Raw genomic sequence first — 18,056 nt, 5'->3', positions numbered from 1 at the left:
CAGATATACCGCTAAAAGAAAGATTCACAATAGATTGGACACCACTCCATCAATATGCTGATATATGCGATTCATTTACTGAAGAAAGGGCACTTAGAAATGCGCGGTACAACACATGACCTGTTCGAGTCCTCCTTTTCCATTCCCAATTCACGATTTGAGCGCAGCGACCGAGCAAAAATGCTGGCCCAGCGCTTGTGGCAAATCTCCAATCGGTATTCGGATGACTGTTTAAAAGTCGTTAAAGTAGTATCCCGTTTATGTCAAGAAGTCAAGAAAAATCCCGAACGGATGCCCGCTCCCGATAGATCGCCCACCCCATATTTTTCCGCCTTTATCACTCCACCGTGAATCGGTGTTTATTTGGGATTTTACGGCATACAGTTAGTGACAAACCCAGAGAGTGTCGTCGGCCTGTGAGGTCGGGAACGTCCGGTGGAGCGTGGATTCACGAACAGATCACGTGTTGTCCGGGTGGTGCTTCCCTCAACCGACGCCCCTACCATTACCTTTCGGTAAAGGTCCGCCAGCTGATGGTAGAAGAGGCGCGCCGATAGGCAGCCGAAGCGCAAGTACGGGCTCAGTCCCGTCTGACTCGCTAGCAGGCTCTTGGGCGTCATTTTGGGACTTCCGAAGCTGGCCACCCACGCCTGCGAAGAAGAGCGTGCGTGTTCTCATCCATCGGCGGGGACAGCGATCAGCCTGTAGCAGGTTAGGAAGAGCCGGACAAACGCCTCCTAGACTGCCCTCCACTCTTTCTGCTTTAGCAGAGCGAACGCTGGGGACGAGGTGATTGGACTCGCCTCCTCGCTCGCCTCCCCTCCAGCCTTCAGTCTGCTAAAAGCGGAAAGGGCGCATGGATTTGGTGGTAGGAGCTTGTCCTCTTGCGTTTCAAAGGCCCCGCGGGCAGTATTTACCGTATTTGCCGGACAATAAAAAAAATTTTTTTTTTATAGATCGTTAAATATGACGATACGTGATGGATTTTTTTTAATGACGTGATATGTTAATAAATGGTGATTTATATAAAATACAATCTTCTTTGTAAACTAAAAAAAAAAAGCGGGCATTTGACAAGGTGTGCTGCATATGATGATTATCTTACGTCCGGCACAGTGGTGCAGACTCGCACCGGACGCGGACTATCTAAGGAAAAAAAAATATTTCTTTACGGCTGAAATTTGCTTTTCCGGACTATTCACTGGGTACGCTGTCTGAAAAAATATGCTATTTTTCATATTCCTCGCCGCAAATTTTTTTTTTTTTTATGGAGATACATTTATGTTTGCGGGCTATTCCTACAATAAAAGCATCAGCAAAATGCAGTCGGCGGATTTTTTTTTTCTTTATGTTTTAGATGATTAGGCCGAAGCGAAAACTGATGTTTCCCGCCTGTCAGGGATACATATGTTTGACCAAGTTTCTTCTTTTACTATAATTTTGCACTCACTTTTTTTTTTTTTTTTTTGGGGGGGGGGGGGGGGGGGGACACTTAAAATAAAGCTTACCTTTATGAATTAAAAATTGTTCAGGTTGAAAAAGGTTTTAACAAAATGTTAAATTTGCGATTTCTGGAAGTTTGGCAAGCTCTTGCGCGTGACATATTCAAGATTTCTTAACACCCCCGATAACTTGGAAAGCTCAGAACAAAGCGGATATGAAAGTATTTCCAGGAAAACCATATTGTGCAGGGTCGTCGTGATAAATCCGGACTTTTTTCAAGATTTCATCTCTCAACAATACAGCGAAGCTAACCGGCTGTATTTTTTTTTCACAGCTGAGGTCAATACGGTAATATATTAAAAATAGTGCAAAGATGGCGGCCGTGCATTTGCTGTCCCTATCCGGATGTTCGTCTTGGGCACACTTGTTCGTGAGCTTGCTCCGGTCATTGTTCATGTATTTAGTTGAAAAGTATTAAGTATCGCGATTATCTTGCTCGTCGCTGGCCTCTGGCATTGGTTTTTAGCGCTTTTGCGTTCAGAAAGCCACCCGGGGGCGTGCAGACGACAAACAGGCTGGTACAAGACATATGAAAAACACGGCCTCCGATTTTGCTTTATTTTTAATATTTCCCTACCTTGTAATTGAGAGATATATAACTTTTTGCAAAACTACATTCGCGTGCCCAATTTCGGGAATGTACGTTTAGGAATTCGAATTCTGTAAGGCCTGCCAAATGTACGTGTTGGTCCTTGCGGTCAACACATTTGGCTGAAGAAATAAAGTTTTCCTTGGATAGTCCGCACTCTGTGCATAGTCCACACCCCGTGCATAGCCCAAACGTAATTTTTTTTTTTTTTATATACAACACACTTTGGAAAATAACTACTTTATTAGCGCTCAAAAAAATTGGTGTCGTACAAAACTTTTTTTTTTTTTTTTTTTTTTGCCAGGAGATATTTTATGGCCTTAGAAGAATGCCCAATCAATATTTTGCTACAGCGTCACGTTAATTTTTAATAAAGTAAAAAAAAAAAAAAAAAAAACGCAACTGCTCGAAACAGAAACTGGACTTTGGACGAAGAAGAAATGTAGAGTTTTGTGTTCTCCCAAGTGTGCCTGTTTTCAATTTTTTAAAAGTATGTCATCGAAATAAACCATTCAGTTGAAAGTTACGCCGCGTCCTGTACAGTTTTCCCTTCATTTTCGTCCGTGTTGTTTTGGCGTACTACGCCATGATGCAAAACCAACTCAGCCCAGCTAGCCCATCCGTATCTAAAATATAAACTTTTAAACATATATATTTCGCGGAGTCTGGAAATTACGATATCCTGTAATGCAATCACGAAGCAGAATGACTAGACGCTACACAAGCACAGAATGCGTACCCCATTACGCTCCTTGCAAAAGTGAACATCACCATTTGGTAAAACGTTGCTCAATGTGACATCGTATATAGGTTAACTTTCGTTTGACGAAACGTCGTCGTGGAGATGGAGAATAGACCCTTTTTAATGGTGCGTGCCATTCAGTACCTGCTGTGACAATTATCCGTCATTGTTTGGGCACACATACAGAGCGTTCCAAAAAAGAATTTACAAGGTTTCTTTCACCGCGAAAATAAACTACGCATCTCCGAACGCTCATTTGTTCACCCAAATGCGCTAGAGGTTCGAACCAGATGCCAAAGTTTCAACACTAACCGTTATCTTATTTAAAAGTTATAAGTGATTTTCTGATAATTACAATGGGAAAATGGCGACCGACGGAGCTCTCGAATTCAAGTTCTATGGCGACAGAAACCGAAAACGGGCAACAATGGGCCCCATTTCCCCATTGAAAGTTTAAAAACATTTCTTATAACTTTTGAACAAGATATCGGATCGTGCTGTAACTTCGGCACCTGGTTCGGACGTCTAGCGCTACATTTGGGCGGAGAATGAACGTTGGGCGATGCATAGTTTATTTTTGCGCTTAAAAAAACCCTGTAAATTTTTCTTTTTTTTTTTTTTGGGGGGGGGGGGGGGGGGAGGGGGGGAACATCCTGTACTTCCGATTCGGTGAGGACTCTGACCCATTATAACACGCTTGGTGCCCCAAAAATGGCGACTGCCGATGTTAATTGATGCTGTTCTGAAAAGGGTCTACTGTTGTAAAAGGTATCATGCGCAGGCCTTATCTTCTAGTCTAGTGGTATTCGTGATAAGACACGTACCTTGCGTTCCAGGTGGCGCTCGAGCCTCGCTAGAGCCTCCGTCTCGCCACCAGGCCAGACGGCATCTTTGAGGTTGTCGGTGTCGAAACCTGAAGGGTTCGAAACCGAGGAAGGGTAAGCGAAGGTGCCCATTGAGTAATGCCGACCAAAGAGAACGATCAAATACTTTCCTGGGGAGTAGATCTGCCGACAGTTTTTGTGTCGCTGAAACGGCTGGACGCGCGCAACATCGGGGTTTTCCCCTTTCGATTGGGATGGGTGGCAGCCGCCATCTATCGTCGTGGAAATCCGCCGAGACAGCGGAGAAAGCCATCTCCGCTGTTTAGGCGAAACCGGTATCACGGCGTCGGCGGCCACCCTCTCCCTCGGTGCAGCGCGAAAGCGCGGACAGTGCGACGCGCACGCGTTCTCTCATGGCGAATTCCACTGGTCGTTTTGGAGCGCCGGGATCGACTCTTCTGGAGCGATCCTATTTCACATGGGCGATCGGGATCGAGACGGACGTGTTCCACTGGTCGCTTTGGATTAGCTCCCGCTCCAGATCTCGATGTGGATCCGAGAAAAGTCGCTCCGCCGATCTCGGTGGATTCAACCGGAAGCCAGCCGGGCCAGCCCTCGGCGCACACACGTGACTTCCTTTCTCGCGGGGCATCTCGCCTGATCTCGCCCATCTCGCCTCAGAAGAACTCGTAATGGCCGCTCGGGAGGTGCCGCCTGTACCGCCCGCCTTACTGATGCTGCTGCTTGACGACAGTTCGTCGTCAAGTTGCTCGAGCAGCTTCCGGCATTCCGGCATCCTGAGCCATTCCGGCGGCGGCCGCTTGTGCGTCGAACACGTGTTAGCGCCGCGATTGCGAAAACGTATTCGAATCGATCGCGGCGGCTGCAAAGAGGGAATTCCCGGGCGAGTGAATGACGGGAAGGCATCCGCCGATCCCCGGAGCAGTGGTCATATTCCGTGGGAATCCGAAGGCGGCGCGACCCCGTTCGGATCGTGTGCTCCATTCTGGATCTGGTCAACTGATCCCGGCGCGCTCCAAAACGACCAGTGGAATTCGCCATTAGACAGGGGTTTCAAAACCGCTTGTGGAGGATTTGGCGCTGAAGAGGAGCACTGACCAGTGCAAATGAGCGAAGTAGAGAATGTATGTTCCTGGTAAATTATTTAGAAGCATCGAGTTTGATTCCGCACTTTTGTTGGAGAACGGGTATACCAAATGCATTGGTTCGTAGTAGACGCAAGTGCCGATCGTCATGATTCAAAAGTGCGACTTGCTCAGCATTAGATTCGACGTTAGGAAGGTCACGTAATATTGCTTTGCTCTGTTGCGAACTGTTTAAACATTTGTGGAGGGCGGAAAAGCGTTTCCTGTGATTTCAGATAAAGCTTCAGATAACTGACAACCATGATTTTAATACCCGTGCCATATGTAACTCGAATGCCATTTACAACGAATGACAGTTGAACGATCGGCCGATCAGCGCGCGACACTCCGGGCGTGGGGCGTTCCACGCGCGACAGATCGCGAGCCGATTCGTTGATCACACGAATGTCATTGTTGCAAATGGCATTTGAGTTGCCCGTGTGGCACGGGTATAAGACAATATGACCAAGTATCGTTTCTCTGAAGCGTAGCTTATTTAGTGGCACTAGTTGCGACCTACAGACCGACTGAAAAGTCCATAAACAATGTTCACGAGAAGTTTTCACTTTTTGTTTTGTCTCGTGGTGCAAGGATAGATAATTTGATGAATTGGCAAGACCTTGCAAGTTTGGGTTCAGCTAAATTCAACTAAAGAAAGATCTTATCCAACATTATGTTTGGAATTTGCTCCTTTTCTGATTTCGAGCGATGCACCCGAGCAACATTTCCTGAATAACAACAAGGTCGAAATGCATCACCTACCGGAGTCCAGTCCGGAGCAGAGATTGAACCCGAGTGCAGTGTCAGCATTCGGTAGGGACTCGGGTCCAATCGGTGAGCAGGCGAGCAGGCGAGTCCCAGCCGAACGCTAGCGCAGCACTTGGATCCAATACGTGCCCCGCAATGGCCTCCGGCAGACGACGTAGAAAATTCAGCATTAGGGCCTGTATACGATCTATTCTAGACCTCCAGGACGCGTTCGTTGCTTCTCGCCGGGCTTTGGCTGCGCGCGTGCGACCGAGTGTCATCACAGGCAGAGAGTGCTTATGACTGGCGCGCCCTTCCTCGCGTTCCGATGCGCCGAAAACGCATCTTGGAGCACTTGCTCGCCGTATACACTCGAGCCGCGGTCACACTGCTATGATACATGCTAGAAGGTTGTCTGCAGACATATGTATGAGGCAAACATGCTTGGAACATGCGTGAGGCACAGCTAAATACTTCTGTCAACGCGTCTGCATGCGAACACCAATCGTAAGATATGTGTCGATCGTATACCGAGCTCGGCGAGGGTGGGCACAGCGAAGCGGTCGTCGTGGTCCTCGTCGATGGGCGTGCGCGACAGGGCTTCCGGGGCCGGCACGGGCGCGGGCGGCGGCTCCATGGCCACCAGGACCCCCTGGAACTGGCGGTAGGTGAGAGGCGCCTTGCCCCCGTGGCGCTCCAGGATGCGCTCGAGCGGGTACAGGGTGTGCGACGGCTCGCACACCACCGTCACGCCCATCTCGTGGGCCAGCGCCGTGATGTTCTGGTCCCGGATGGCCCCGTACGGCTCCGGGTCCTTCTCGAACGTCAGGTGCGTCACGCGCCACTCCTGCGCGCCCAGGGGGGCAGGGAGGGAGGGAGGTCACGGTCACGGAGCGCGTGCACCGACCGAGGACCGAGCAGTGTTGGGAAGTACTTATATTACGACTACAAGGAGTACATTCTCTGAGTATATGTACTTGTATACTTTACCTAAAGTATTTTTTCCAAGCACTTTCCGAAGAAAGTACAGCTCCCGACTTCAAAGTACATTCCCCAAATTTAATCTCGTTAAATTTCTGTTACAATATTATGGTTAGTCAACTTTGAAGTTACTTGATTTATTCAATTAAAATTCACCGTCATTTCCGAAAATACTTGATGCACTCCCGATTACCCTTGAAGCAATGCCCCCCCCCCCCCCCCCCATGCCAGTAAAAACAAAACAAAAACACTATAGGGGAATGGAAGGACATCGTGAGATTGTCTTAAAAAGTGTGCTTCCCTTAAAAGTACATTCTATTTATAGTACTTCACTTCAAGTACATTACATCCGGCGTACTTATTTACTAAGCACATAACGTTTCATTTACTTTGTACTTTCTTTGAAGTCCTTTTTTGGATGTACTTTGCCCAACGCCGGAACCGAGGGCGCGTTATCCGGGTGTCACAGATAAAATAACCTAAGACGTCTGTGGAACGTTGGGATATCTTGAATACCTACGTCCTCGGAACCACGTCCACTGTTCTGGTGCGTCAGGGACGCCCGCGCCGACACCGGTAGCTTCCTGTCGCCACATGGCGTACGATTCTGTAAAACGGCGATGAACTCTACTTCGTGGCGGTGGAAGATGCTGGTTGGACCAATCAGCTGCCCTCCTTTCATCAATCACGCGACGGAAAATAGACGCATGGCTGGTCCAACTGCTTCCGCCATGGTTCGGAAGCATTGACCACGAAGACTTATCATTTAATCGATCATTTGTGCGAACGTACGTTTCACAAAATAAAACCAGCGCTTAGAACAGTCCTCGACCATTCATGTGATGCTTCAAGCAAACGTGTCCACCGGTTCAATCCACGTACTCGGACATGTTTCTGTCCATGTAAAGCAAATGTGGTCATAATCAAACTTCAACGGGAAGCAGCGGTTGTGTCTGGGTAGGCAGCGGTACCGCGAGGACGCCTGTTTCATTATTCGGTCTGAAGTACGCCTTTTTGAGGGAGGGAGGGGACCCGCAGTCCGCCACGTGCAACAGCGTAATATCCAACCTAAGATCTACTGCTTAGTTTGCATATTAGCATATAACAGTCTTCTAAACATCATTAACATCTAAGGAGAAAAGAAAAACTGGAAGAACCGGCGCTAGTTTGTTCGTGCTGTGTGGCGGAGGGTACCTATAATGCTTTTACAATGTCAAATTACAGTCCCGTGACATGTCAAACACTTCGGCGTGCCAAGGAAGTGTTGATCACGCCGCGAGATCGGCGAAACATGCTTTCGACGAGTTGTGCCCTTTTCCTGCGGCACTGCGCTTTCGTGAAACTTTCCACGTGTTCTCAACGGCAAGTCTCAACGCTTATACGGGTTTTTTTAAAAACTTCTTCGGCGAATGACGACGAATGACTAGAAAACGTGTCTTCAGCACGCTGCCGCCAGCCCCTGCAACGCTAGCAAAAACGCTATTTCGCAGCGTTTCCGCAGCCCGCTAAGCACCCGGATAGCGCTCCGTAATCCGCCACACGACCTTGAACTATGCAGACAAGGCTGGCGGCGCGCATGCGCAGCTGCGGCGTTTTCTTCGCGGATACCGCAGCGGAGGAGAGAAACGATCTACTACTATTCCCTTCTGTTTCCACGCCTCAGCGCAAACTCGCAAAACAGGGACGGAACAGACGAAGGCGCACAATCCCCCTCCAACAGTCTTCGTCTTTTTTTCCTGCCTAATCCGAAAAAAATTAGATAATCTCCCCCCCCCCCCCCACACACACACACACACGCACTCTCTCTCACACACACACACAGCCCCTCCGTTTCTGGGTTGAGCGTCCGAAGATAAGCTGAGTAAAAGACGGGGCTTTTTTCTCTATTTTTTAGGAGGGCTCGGTGGCCTCTCAACTCGGAGCGTGGAGCGGAAGCTTGCGCTGCAGAACCTTTTGGGTTTGATCCCCATTCCCCGCCCGTTTCGATCTGGATAAGTTTCGTACCGTGCGGTTGTACTATGCGTGCGGTACGGATATTATGCGTGCGGTTGCACTGCACTGGCTAAATTTCTCATCTACAGCTAAGAGACAAGCCACCCGTTGAGGCGTATTAGCATTAAGGCTGTCTAAACATACAAGCAACATAATATAAATATTTTTTTTTTTTGATGGAGAGATGGAATTCTTTCGCGACTAGCGCAATCCGAACGGGTAGAATGCAGCACCTTTGGTGACACCTGAATTCGTAAAATACCCCTGTTTCAGTTCTAATTCAGCTGCGATATCCTCCTTTTATTCTTCTGGGCGTGTGCGGTTAAAGTACCCGTGAACTGGGACTGTCAATGAACGATTTTTTGTGTGTGTCCACAAGGCCCCCGACGACTATTCTGCATCTCTGAAAGTCCGCTGAGCTTTCTACTTGAAACTCCAAAGTCGCTTCCTTGTCGCCGGAACTCGGGAAGATAGCCATCGCTCACGGTGGCATTCACTTTCACCTGTCGATACCGGGCCACTCACTTTTGATATCAGGATGCCTGAGCTTTCCCTCGGGGGTTTCAAAGCAAATGAAAAACTACTTTGACACGCTTGTCTAGCAAAATATGTGGTTACTTTGTCTGACCTTCGCGCGCGAACTGGCCGACAATAAGGAATAGTCATCCTATACCATGGTGCCACTTGACGCTCTCTGATTAAGTGGTAAAAGAAGGGATTTCATGCATTCTTGGGAGAGGAAAAGCCTATTCTTTTGATAGACGGCAAGGAGTCTTCGTCGAGGTCATGAATCCACTTCCCAAATTTCCGAACAACGTATGCGCGCGCGCGCGTGTGTACCTTTTTTTTTTATGCATACGTAGAGATTTTTTTTATACATTCCCTCACATTAAATTGATTGAAAATAGGTCTGTATACAACGATCGCTTAGGGCTTTCGGGCCTCTAGCGAAAAGGATGGTGTATTATGAGTGTTATTGTGGGGACAGAATTTTGATCGCTGCCAATGCTCACTGGTTCAGCAAACAAAACTTTTAGTGTTGCCAGTAGAGCATCTCAGCGTCTCAACACCCCCCCCCCCCCCCCTTTTCTCAAAAAAAAAAAGTGACCTGTAATTTGGGTTACAAGTTTAAATCTGTCAATTAATGTGTTGAACCAATTTCGAGACAAATCAGTGACTATCAAAATTTTGCCGGGAAGCAGTGTCATATTACCGTATTTAGTCCAACGCCAGATTCGTCTTGTGTGTCTTGCAATGCCTACCCCCCCCCCCCCCCCCCCCCGAAAAAAAAATATATATACCGTATATGTTTTGTTTGTTTTAGTTTTGGTTTTTGCATGTTTCGTTCTCTTGCCGGCTTTTGCGGCCACTCGGCTCAGGGACACTTGTTGGCCGGCGCGAGCACCCCGCTTCATAAATCAATCGACGCCGAGGGACTCCGGACCCAAACAAAGGATCGGCGTCTTTTCAAGTCGGTTTCGGAACAACCGGAAACAAAAATACAAATTAGGGCCCACTCTGGTTGGGGGAGAACGAAGCCTCAGGCGCTGCTCAGCCACAAAAATCCAGACGGTGTCGCCGCCATTCGCCAGCCCTGAGCGGGAGACGTGGGAGGGGGGACACATCTTCGAATGAGGAGAACACAAAAGGATGCCCTTCCCCAAGGAAAAGACGTGAAGTGCTGTTTTCGCAACGAACCTTTCGCGACTCTTTATTTATAGGGGCAGAAAGAGGAGGGGGGTGCCGAGGCTTAGGTAAACACGTCTCAGCGAATCACGCGGTAGCCTATAGCATCTTCCAAGTTTGATTATTTACTTAATAAAAAAAAAAAAAAAAAAAAAAAACGTTGTCGATGAAACGTCGCAGGAGCATGTATCCACAAAACAAGTTCCCACGAAACACGTGTTCATAAAACGTGTTGCCCACGATACGTGTTTGGTGGGAAACGCGTGTACACAGATTGAAGATCGTCGCACACTCGTACTCCTGATTAGTCGACGGTAATAATAATGATAATAATAATAATCTTTATTGGCCCAGGAAAGGATGGACGCTCCGGCATTTCGGTTGACGGACATTTATGGCGGGCGGACGTTTTGGGGCACGTACTTTTCAGTGCATGGTTTTCGTTGTTTTCGACGCTTTAATGGGTCTTTTTACTTGCGTCTCTACGGCAATCCCACAATATCTATGAACATTTGATTTGTTTTGTGTGTGTTGGTTTTGGTTTTGTAACATCCTCTACGAGGCACATACACCGAAATGACCCCGTGCATAGAAAAGTCCATGTGGAAACGTGCTCTCACACCGGGTATTGCGAGTACTGGAAAAACCGGGATATTTCCCCTACTTTTAGACTGTGTGCAGGATACGGGGAGTCATCTCTATCATATACCCTTACCACAGACGGATCGGTCGCTGCACCTGCAACAGCCTTTCGCCCGGCGCGTGCTCCAGCGGTCCACACCCGAACTACATCTCCGGAATACCCGGGCTTTAATCTTCTTTTCATGCTAATTATTATCTCTAAATTCGAGGTAGTTGTTGTCGGTGACAGGTGAAGTGGAAGCTCCTCCCACCCCTTCCAACTTTAGCAGAACAAACGCTAGTGAAGATGTCACATCCTCTCCAGCGTTACAATTGAAAACGAGCGTGTTGGTTAATAGATACAAAACTTGAAAGTATAAAACAGAGAGGACGAGGACGGGAACAGGACATCTTTCAATTAGCAACAACATAGAATGGCACAATGATAAAACCGCCCCGCAAGGGTCTCAACGTTCTCAAAGAGGGAAAGGAGATACTAGTTATAAAGGAAAGGGAATACAATAAATAGAAAAGTTTGAAAAGCGCGTCAGTAATCTAGTTATTTTTCGATTACTTAGAATAGGGCCTTTGTCATTGTCAGTGATAATGCAGAATTATTCTTGTTTGCAGTCCAAAAAGGGAAATGTACTATAAATATTAGAGTTTAAAAAGCTGTAGCGTCACGACGAGGTGTCAGTATTCTAGTCATCTCTGGTGTTAAGAATTCGACCTCTGTCTTTGTCAATGATAATGAAGGTGCAGAAATGTTGTTGCTAACAGTCCCCATGGCAAATGATTCGATGATCTCTCTCCCAAATCTGTTGTTGCGCCCGCCCAGTATTTTAGTATCAGAAAAATGAGGAGTACAGTCATCGCATGTGCGGCTGTGAACGACAATGGGGTGATACGACTCAGTTGAAGCCTTTGATGCTTCCAAGTTATGTTCTCTGAGTCGGTGGTTGACGCATCTCCCAGTCTCTCCAATGTACTGACTGCCACAGCTTAGTGGAATCGAATAAACCTTCTTTTCTCCGCGTTCTACGAACTTTTTGGCATGTTTTACATTGCACCCTCGGGGACTGTCGCTCCCGTTAACCTTTTTGCACATCTGTTTGAGGCGCATACGACAAGAAAAAACCACACTCGAATCGATCTTGGACGCGATAGACCTTTAACGGTGCGCGGAATTGTGCATGTAGGGAATCACAGCGAAACGACCTTTCTTTTTTGAAACAGCTTGCGGAAGTTGTGCTTTGATAATGAACCTCTCAAGGGTGGAACGAAGTAGGTCAGCAGGAAAGCCTGCTTTTTCTAACCTCCGCTGCAACTTGAGGCTACTTTAGAAGAAATGCGTGCACGACTTGGAGAATGAAGACTTGAAAAGTGACCTTACGATGCCATGCTTAACGGACTTGGAGTGAGCACTAGTGAAAGGGAGGACTGGCTTCTCCGACCTCTGCTGGAAGGCCCAACAAACACCTGAGGAATGAGGATGCAATCGTAAATCCAGAAATTGTAATCCTTCCACTGAAGGATTTTCCCGGGTAAAAGTTAGCCCTACCGCACAGTCTTTGAAAACTTCAAAGATGCTGTCAGCGGACGCAGCGTCTGGATAAATGACCAAGTAATCGTCAACATACCTAAAAACTAGGCAACCCTGGAAGGACTTTTTCAACTGATCGTTGATAGCCCTTTTTCTGCATTTTTCTGATACTAAAAAACTGGGCGGGCACAACAACAGATTTGGGAGAGAGATCATCGAATCATTTGCCATGGGGACTGTTAGCAACAACATTTCTGCACCTTCATTATCATTGACAAAGACAGAGGTCGAATTCTTAACACCAGAGATGACTAGAATACTGACACCTCGTCGTGACGCTACAGCTTTTTAGACTCTTATATTTATAGTACATTTCCCTTTTTGGACTGCAAACAAGAATAATTCTGCATTACCACTGACAATGGCAAAGGTTGAATTCCAAGTAATCGGAGATAACTAGATTACTGATGCGCTTTTCAAACTTTTCTATTTAGTGTATTCCCTTTCCTTTATAACTAGTACCTCCTTTCCCTCTTTGAGAACGTTGAGACCCTTGGGGGGCGGTTTTATCGTTGTGCCATTCTATGTTGTTGCTAAATGAAAGATATGTCCTGTTCCCGTCCTCGTCCTCTTTGTTTTATACTTTCAAGTTTTGTATCTCCAGCGTTCTCTCCGTAGAAAGAGGTCGAGGAGCTTCCACTTCACTCGTATAGCCTGTCACCAACTATAAATACGAAGTCAACGGGAATCGGAAATCCCTTCGATATATCCGCTATTTCGTTATAACCGACTCGTTATAACGAAGTGCAAAAGGGAATGGAAAATCGTGGTCGCTTCGCTGTAGCCGCTATTTCCTTATAACCGACTTCGTTATAACCGGCCTCGACAGTAATGGCGAATTCGGGTGGTCATTTTCCGGCAAAATATTTTGCCACGTCTTCGGCAAGGGCGTTCGCGTGGTCAAAGGCTTTGGCGAGTGCGCGCCGTTCGGACGGCGCGCCTCTCAGGCGTGTGCCGGCAATTTACCGGCACAATGTTTGCCCGATCTGCAAGAGGTCGGGCAGCTTATCTGCCAGACTGTATCCGGTATCGTCACATCCGAATAGGGAAAGAGAACCAAAGGAAACAATGTTCGCCGATAGCGGATTCGACAAGAAAACGAAACCGATGAGACAGACACCCCATTGTGTTCCGAAAAAAGATAGCAAAAACAACGAAGATACAGATATAATATTTTAAAGGAAGCTCGCGCAAGGTCAGTTTGCTCTGGGACACAGCGTATTACTACAACGCTGTAAAAAAAAAGTGGTACAGTTTGACACTTGAACGTGCATTCCAATTTCAATGGAGTGTACGCAAGAAAAAGCCGAGGATTACAAAAAAAAAAAAAAAAAGGTAATAACAAAGAAAATAAGAGTGTAAGCCTTCTTGGAGCCTCGTAAAAAGCAACAATTCGGAAATCTAAACAAATTATATTAAGATTTGTCGCATCTGGCTCCACAGATTTATTAATCTAAAAATTTTAAAATAGTGAATTGACGGGCTGGATGGTCGTTAACATACATGGCTCGTCCTGTGTTTTACTTCTTATATGTGCCGTCTTTCTTGCGCTACTCTTTTAGCATGTATGTTAATTAAACTGCCCTCCTATTAAGTTTATACCTCAAGATCTTGTAAGCTGTGCTGACTGTGGTTATGTCAATAAATGTATATATGTAAAAACAAAAAAAAACAACATTGTGACGCTACTTTTGTTTATCCACATCTCAGAGTCCGCCCATATGTTGTTGTCTATTGAATCAAACAATAATCGAAGAAGTTAACAAAGCTCACGCGGGATTGGTCACGTGGTTCGCCACTGGCGCGGTTTTCGTTGCCGGTGCTGCCGGGAAGGGCCCTCCGGCGGTTGACCACGCGAATTCGCCATATGGAGGCCATTCAAGGTCACACTGCGAGTGTTACGTCATGGTTCTACGTGACGTCATCGTGTCACGTGACTTTATGATATCACGTGATCTCGTAATGTCACGTGACACCACGGCATCACTGACGTGACGTCGCGTCACATCATGACGTCACGTGATCTCGTAATGTCACGTGACACCACGGCATCACTGACGTGACGTCGCGTCACATCATGACGTCACGTGACACAATGATGTCATGAAGTCACGTGACGTTATGATGTCACGAGACACGGGCGATTGTTCTGTATTATCGCTCGACAGGTTGCGATGGAGATACTGTAAAACCCTTTATTTTCGCGGCCCCAATTTTTCGCGAATCGGTCACAGATGACATAATCGCGACCACTAAATTTCGCGAATTGCAGACGCCTGCATTGAAAATTTTAAGGACCGAAATTTTCGCGCGCCCTTAAATTTCGCGAATTCTTCAATTCGTGAAATTCGCGAAAATTTAGGGCTCGCGAACATTAAGGGTTTTACAGTAATCATGCAATAATTTTTAAAGGCGCCTTTTGTGACAAAGAGCAAACAAGCGTCTATTTTTGTATACCCTAGTTTTCTTAATCCTTTTCTTTCTCACAATCGTTAGAAACGTGAACGATAAAGCTTTTTTTAATTAACTTTATATGTGTGTGTGTGTGTGTGTGACAGAAGTGCAGTTCAATGACAGACAGAGAGAGAGAGAGAGAGATGTAAATGGCGTCGAAGGAAAGGAGAAGCACCTTCCAGGAGCCAATCTGCACAAGCTTCCGGCACGATGTTATGTAAGTCAAATGTCGCACGTTCGCGACGAGCTATATTGAGAAGAATGCGAGAGGCTAGAAAAGATGACGCAACACACATAGCTTTTCTCTATGTTTACTTTATTTTATTGTTTGTTCGGGCCCTTTTCCCCGTTACTCTGATTTTCGTGCTTATCCATCCGTCGCGTTCCCGTTCCAGCGCTGCTGAAAAAGTACAAACACACAAAAAAAAAAAAAAAGAAAAAGACGATTACACCCTTAGGTGTAAGTTAGCTTGTCCCAGGACTACAACGCCGCTGGCAAGGACCCTAAAAATATGATGCTAGCGATCTTAGCAGCCTGATATAGCAACAAATTACGAGCAACAAATGTACGAGCAACATGAGCAGCACGCAGATATAACGTAGACAGAAAAGGCAAATACAGCTAGACGTTAGACGCACGATCTCGTACGAGGTCGGAATCGCGACCTTGTTGAATGTTCCACCGCCGTATTTACTCGAATTTCAGTGACACTCATCCGCAAGTGACCCTCTTCGTTATTACGAAAGTTGCCGGTATACGTTGCTTTATTCTTGTCAATACCCCACATAAAGCGTACTATCTAAGTTCAAGGAATGTATCTCCAAGTAGAAAGCATCGGTAGGGGCAACAATTATTCGCGCGTTCGTCACATTTCACCCTTTTCCCACGGCCTTTTACAGCCACAAGGGTTTTGCAACACTTTCTCTTGCGATCAAAAAGGGTGTATTAAATAGAAATAAAGGTGCTGAAAGGGTGCTGGAACAGGGGTGGATTTATGAGTCAGGGTGGGGGGAAAAGGGAAGGGGGGTATCTGCAGAGAGATGATGTCACGGGCGAAACGTTGCCCAGATTTATTTTGTTCAATTGCTATATGTCACCAAAAACTAAACATTTCTTCCTAAAAAAAAGTCGGTGTGTCAAAAAGAAAAATGACCTTGGAGGGCTGTTTCAACTTCCAATACGCGCCCACGTTCATACTTTTTTTTTTTTTTTTTTACATTAACGAACGTTTCGATCAGCCTGCAAGCAGAAGGAAGCTTCAAAAATCAAGATGGCACCTTCATCACAACGAACCAACCATAAGACATCATGATGACGTTACATCATTAACGTCACAAAATACGTCAGGGGCGAAACTTGACCCTCATGATTGCGTTAGCTTCCGTTTCCAGCAACATCGACTTCTTTTTTTTTTCTTTCCTGGAATTGTGCGCCTGCCTCGGATTTCCGAAGAGTGAATTCTTTCTACTTTTATATTTCTTCCCCTTTAAACGTGATTGCAACATGAATGCTTCATGCGTCTACCCGAAATACTGATTAAAAGCGTGTCTCTGTAAAACGGCGGTCACACTGCCAAATACATCGTACGAAAGACCGCCTGTGGACTGCCTGTATGATGGTCGTTTCACATCGGTTATACGAAAACTGTCTTTAGACATGTTCCGAGCATACACTAACGTAAAAGTTTGGGCTAGTGGGTATTTCATGATTAAAAATTAAAACAGCGCAAGGACACGGACAAGGACAAGAAGTGTTCTTGTCCGTGTCCTTCTTGTTCTTGTCCGTGTCCTCGCGCTGTTTTAATTTTTAATCCAAGCATACACATCATATTTTGTCACCATGCCTGCAGCGAACACCGTTTCTTCTCTGTGATGTATGTACATAAAAAAATCGTGACATAAAAACAAAAGCAAACAAGAAAAAAAATGACGGCTTCTCCACGTGGTGAATGGTGTTGATTGGGCTCGAAACTCTGGTGGTGCTGATGATACTGATTTTGTTCATAGATAGTGCTGATGGTGCCGATTTTTTTTTTATTGCTCGTTTCATGCAAGGTTTCATCCATGACATCCCCAGCTCCTGAGTTACTACCACATCTCAGAGCCCCCTACTCGTCCCACAGTCGTGGCCGAGTAGTTAAGGCGAGGGACTAGAAATCCATTGGGGTCTCCCCGCACAGGTTCGAATCCTGTCGACTGCGCAAAGATTTTTTTTTTTCTTTTTAAGAGGACAGATGGGATGGCAATCAATGTGAGCACGGACGCCGGACGGACAAGGCTAGACCCTAAGGAGCTTCGCCCCTAAAAGAAAGATAGCGCACGCACCTTTATCAGCTTGGGGAACACGTCGGCCGGCTGTCCCCGAATCACGAAGAGCCGCGAGTTGAGCTTGCGCAGCCTGGCATCCAAGTCTTCGAGACACTGGAGCAGGAACCTGCGGCGAACGCGCACCGTCAAACTTTCCCGCGCGGCCACCACCGGTGCCAAAAGCGGACCGGAAGCCACCACACCTCCATTTGTTGAGCCCGGCGTTGGAAGATCCCGCGAACCAGGGATCCAGAATGTAGATGCACCGGCACGTCCTGGCACCCTGAAGTCCGACTTTCAACGAGGGCTGGTCGTGGAGCCGCAGGCCCTTCCGGAACCAGTGCACCACGTTCCGCCCACCACTTTCCGCCGTGGTAGACGTCTGGGACGTGGACATTAGGGAACGCGATCACGTCCGCCGCGACCCTTTACGTAAGCCCCGACCTTCCGACGTCGGGCGCGACCGTCTGCCTCATCTTCAGGGACTGCGAGTGTGTTCCGGCGGTGCAGATGTCCAAGGAGCTCGGCGAGCACGACCGCGAAAACGTGACCGGCGCCCGGTGGCACGCCTCCATTGGTGCGCGACGTCTGCGACGTCATGCGGACGAGACCGCCGTCGCTATGGTCACGTTGACGGTCACGTTGAAAGCGTCGTGCTCCGACGGCTAGGAAGACGCCCCCTCGTTGGAAATTGTTGCTGCTGGAGTCGGGACTCCCCGCGCCAGGCATCACGTGGTCGGCGAGCCGCAGTGTTCTCGATCGGGGTTATGTAACCCGAGAAAAAGCACCGTGGGGAGGCTTGCTTCCCCTTTCTCTGATTGCCGATAAATTCGCGCCCGTCGACGGATTGAGATGTTCGGAT

At 47.2% G+C, this 18,056-nt stretch overlaps 1 protein-coding gene across 1 annotated transcript in view; it reads right to left on the bottom strand.

Moving 5' to 3' along the window:
- The window catches only part of LOC8036482 (cryptochrome-1-like), a 33,416-nt gene extending 15,766 nt beyond the window's left edge, over window positions 1-17,650 (bottom strand). The window contains exons 1-5 of the mRNA XM_029977307.4: window positions 17,398-17,650; window positions 17,213-17,321; window positions 6,082-6,397; window positions 3,659-3,747; window positions 510-650 (exon numbers count right to left, since the gene is read on the bottom strand). Coding sequence (XP_029833167.4) covers window positions 510-650; window positions 3,659-3,747; window positions 6,082-6,397; window positions 17,213-17,321; window positions 17,398-17,591 — 849 coding nt within the window. The 5' untranslated portion in view covers window positions 17,592-17,650. The remainder of the gene's footprint in view (window positions 1-509; window positions 651-3,658; window positions 3,748-6,081; window positions 6,398-17,212; window positions 17,322-17,397) is intronic.
- Window positions 17,651-18,056: the final 406 nt, after the last annotated feature.

Source organism: Ixodes scapularis, unplaced genomic scaffold, assembly GCF_016920785.2.
Source record: "Ixodes scapularis isolate PalLabHiFi unplaced genomic scaffold, ASM1692078v2 PGA_scaffold5__190_contigs__length_132052651, whole genome shotgun sequence".
NCBI classification, from domain to species: Eukaryota; Metazoa; Arthropoda; class Arachnida; order Ixodida; family Ixodidae; genus Ixodes; species Ixodes scapularis.
Note: the sequence above shows the minus strand (reverse complement) of the source record. Positions and strands in the feature narration are given on the sequence as shown.